Source organism: Otolemur garnettii, unplaced genomic scaffold (assembly GCF_000181295.1).
Source record: "Otolemur garnettii isolate 467f Iridium unplaced genomic scaffold, OtoGar3 scaffold00052, whole genome shotgun sequence".
NCBI lineage: Eukaryota > Metazoa > Chordata > Mammalia > Primates > Galagidae > Otolemur > Otolemur garnettii.
In genome coordinates, this window is record NW_003852447.1 from 4,030,146 (window position 1) to 4,033,581 (window position 3,436).

The 3,436-nt window shown below is 40.0% G+C and overlaps 1 protein-coding gene across 2 annotated transcripts in view; it reads left to right on the forward strand.

The window, feature by feature from the left end:
• BAZ1A (bromodomain adjacent to zinc finger domain 1A) overlaps positions 1 to 3,436 on the forward strand; it is a 99,498-nt gene that overhangs the window by 78,728 nt on the left and 17,334 nt on the right. For both annotated transcript variants that reach the window (XM_003791975.3, XM_003791976.2), the window contains 2 exons: positions 403 to 566; positions 2,368 to 2,522. In XM_003791975.3, coding sequence (XP_003792023.1) covers positions 403 to 566; positions 2,368 to 2,522 — 319 coding nt within the window. The remainder of the gene's footprint in view (positions 1 to 402; positions 567 to 2,367; positions 2,523 to 3,436) is intronic.

A 3,436-nucleotide genomic window follows, 5' to 3' on the forward strand; every position in this document is an offset into this window, starting at 1 on the left:
GAGGTTGCTGTGAGCGTGATGCCATGGCACTCTACCCAGGGGGATAGCTTGAGGCTCCGTCTCAAAAAAAAAAGAAGGTATTTCAAATTGTATACAGAAACAGTACACTGTACCCCATGATAGTATTAATGTACACTGCTATGATTTAATAATAAAAAAAGATATATCTATTCAGTTCCTTTACCCATTTATTAATTGGATTATTTGTCTTTTTGTTGAGTTATAAAAGTTCTGTATACATTCTAGATAAGTCCCTTAGAAGATACATGATTTATAATTATTTATTTATTATACTTGGGGATTTACACTTTATATCCATTATTTCAAGATCATAATATCCACATGGGGTAATTATATATTTTAGCAAGAAAATCATAATAAAGGTATTCATTACTATTTCAGACAAACCACAAACTGATAGCAAACCTACATATAGTCGAGGAAGATCTTCCAATGCGAATGACCAATCTCAGATGTCTGCAGAAAGGCAACTTGAACTGAGGCTGAGAGATTTTCTTTTGGATATTGAAGACAGAATCTACCAAGGAACATTAGGAGCAATCAAGGTACCTGTACCCTTTGTAATTTTACCTAATTTGTTTGATCCAGAATTTTGGTCATATTTGTTATATGATATAAGCAAGGTCTATGTTTTTTGAATAAACACTAGGGAATGACCCTTTTTTAAATGAAAACCTTAAGTTTATTTCTTTGCATCAAAATGTTTATGTATAGGCTTGGTGCCTGTGGCTCAAGCGGCTAAAGGGCCAGCCACATACACCTGAGCTGGTGGGTTCGAATCCAGTCCGGGCCTGCCAAACAACAATGACGGCTGCAACCAAAAAACAGCCAGATGTTGTGGCAGGCGCCTGTAGTCCCAGCTACGTGGGAGGTGGAGGCAGGAGAATTGTTTGAGCCCAGGAGTTGGAGGTTGCTGTGAGCTGTGATTCCATAGCACCCTACCCAGGGTGACAGCTTGAGGCTCTGTCTCAAAAAAAAAAAAAACAGTTTATGTATAGACATAAATCTTTCATTTATTTTGTAGACTCTACTTCAATGTATATAAAAATTTTTATTAAATAGGGCAGTGCCTATGGCTTAGTGGCTAGGGCGCTGGCTCCATATACCGAAGGTGGCAGGTTTGAACCCGGCCCTAGCCCAACTGCAACAAAAAATAGCCAGGCATTGTGTAGGGTCCCTGTGGTCCCAGCTACTTGAGAGGCTGAGGCAAGAGAATTGCTAAGCCCAAGAGCTGGAGGTTGCTGTGAGCTGTGACGCCATGGTACTCTATTGCGGGTAACCAAGTGAGACTCTGTCTCTAAAAAAAAAAAAAAAAATTTCTTAAATATAGGAGTATCTGCTTTTCTAAGCAGATTTTAGTGAATATAATTGAACTTTTAATAATTTTTAGTATTTTAAATATAACTTTTAGATTCCATCAAATGTTGAATTGTATAAGGATATTTTCTTCTTTCTTGACTAGCTCCTGCTTTGCCTGCTGAGTCAAGTTTGTTGATTTCTTTGTTATCTTTTTTTTTTTTTTAAGAGACAGAGTCTCACTTTGTTGCACTCAGTAGAGTGCTGGGGCATCACAGTTCACAGCAACCTCCAGCTCTTGGGCTTAGGCGATTCTCTTGCCTTAGCCTCCCAAGTATCTGGGACTACAGGCACCTGCCACAACACCTGGCTATTTTTTTTGTTACAGTTTGGCTGGCGCCGAGTCTGAACTCGCCACCCTTGATATATGGGGCTGGCGCCCTACCCACTGAGCCACAGGTGCCACTCCTTTGTTATCTTTTTTAATCTATAAGTAATTCATGCCTTTGTCATCACCTATCACTTTTTTGCTACTATCAAGTGGCCAGTCTTAGATTTGTTTATGATTTCCTTATATAGAAAGTAAAGCTTTCTTTTGGCTGGGTGCCTATAGCTCAGTGGCTAGGGTGCCAGCCACATACACTGGAGCTGACAGGTTCGAATCCAGTTTGGGTCTTCCAAATAATGACAACTACAACGAAAAAATAGCCAGGCGTTGTGGCGGGCGCCTGTAGTCCCAGCTACTTGGAAGGCTGAGGCAAGAGAATCGCTTAAGCCCAGGAGTTAGAGGTTGCTGTTAGCTGTGGTGTCACGGCACTCTACCAAGGGCAACACAGTGAAACTGTCTCAAAAAACAAAAGAAAAGCTTTCTTCTATGGATAACAGGAATTCCATTTTGGCCTCTTGGTAACCTTATCTTTATATTTCTTTTTGATTCATAATTTGTTCTAGAATATCCGTGAATTAATTTTGTATGTACATTGAGCATCATACCTCTTAGAAACAACATACTGCATTTTTCAAAGTTAGTAAATTTGGATTTTGTTACAGGTTACAGATCGACACATCTGGAGATCAGCCTTAGAAAGTGGGCAGTATGAGCTGTTAAGTGAAGAAAACAAAGAAAATGGGATAGTTAAAACTGTGAATGAAGATGTAGAAGAGATGGAAATTGATGAACAAGCAAAGGTCATAGTAAAAGACAGGTACAAAAAGGCTTTCTCTAAAGTAATCATCACTTTTCCTTGCCACTTCAATTTTAAATTTGATGGATTACTTTGGGTTTTTTTTTTTACATAAACTTTGTGTTTGGGGCGGTGCCTGTGGCTCAGTGGATAGGGCACCAGCCCCATATACTGGAGGGTGGTGGGTTTGAACCCAGCCCTGGCCAAACTGCAACAAAAAAATAGCCAGGCATTGTGGTGAGCACTTGTAGTCCCAGCTACTTGGGAGACTGAGGCAAGAGAATCGCCTAAGCCCAGGAGTTGGAGGTTGCAGTTGGAGTGCTGTCACAGCACTCTACCAAGGGCGATAAAGTGAGACTCTTGTCTCTTTTAAAAAAAAAAAAAGAAAGAAAAAGAAAAAAACTTTGTGTTTTTGTTTGTTTGTTTTTTGTTGTACATAAAATTTTTGGGGGAGGGAAGGGGACAGTCTGTCTCTGTCACCCAGGTAGAATGTAGTCATTGTAGGCCACTGTAACCTCCAGCTCCCAGGCTCAAGCAATCCCCAGACCTCAGCCTCCCAGAGTTATAGGATTATAGGCAGGAGTATAGGATTTATTGCTATGGCCTGTAAATGTTTCTTTTATCTTCTTTAAAAAACATGTCATGAGGATATTTCTAACCACTGAAACTATCATTTCCTAAACCTCAGGATCTCTGTAACTCCATTTTGTACTAATGCAGTCTAAAGGCAATTAATTAGATTAATGATACTTTTTCAAGAGTTTTTAAAAAAATCTTTGAACTAAAGATTTAAAATTTTTTTGAACTTAAGATTTTATTAGGCTCGGCGCCTGTGGCTCAAGTGGCTGAGGCGCCAGCCATGTACACACGGGGTGGCGGGTTTGAGTCCAGCCCGGGCCCACCGGGCAACAATGATGGCTACAACCAAAAAAAAA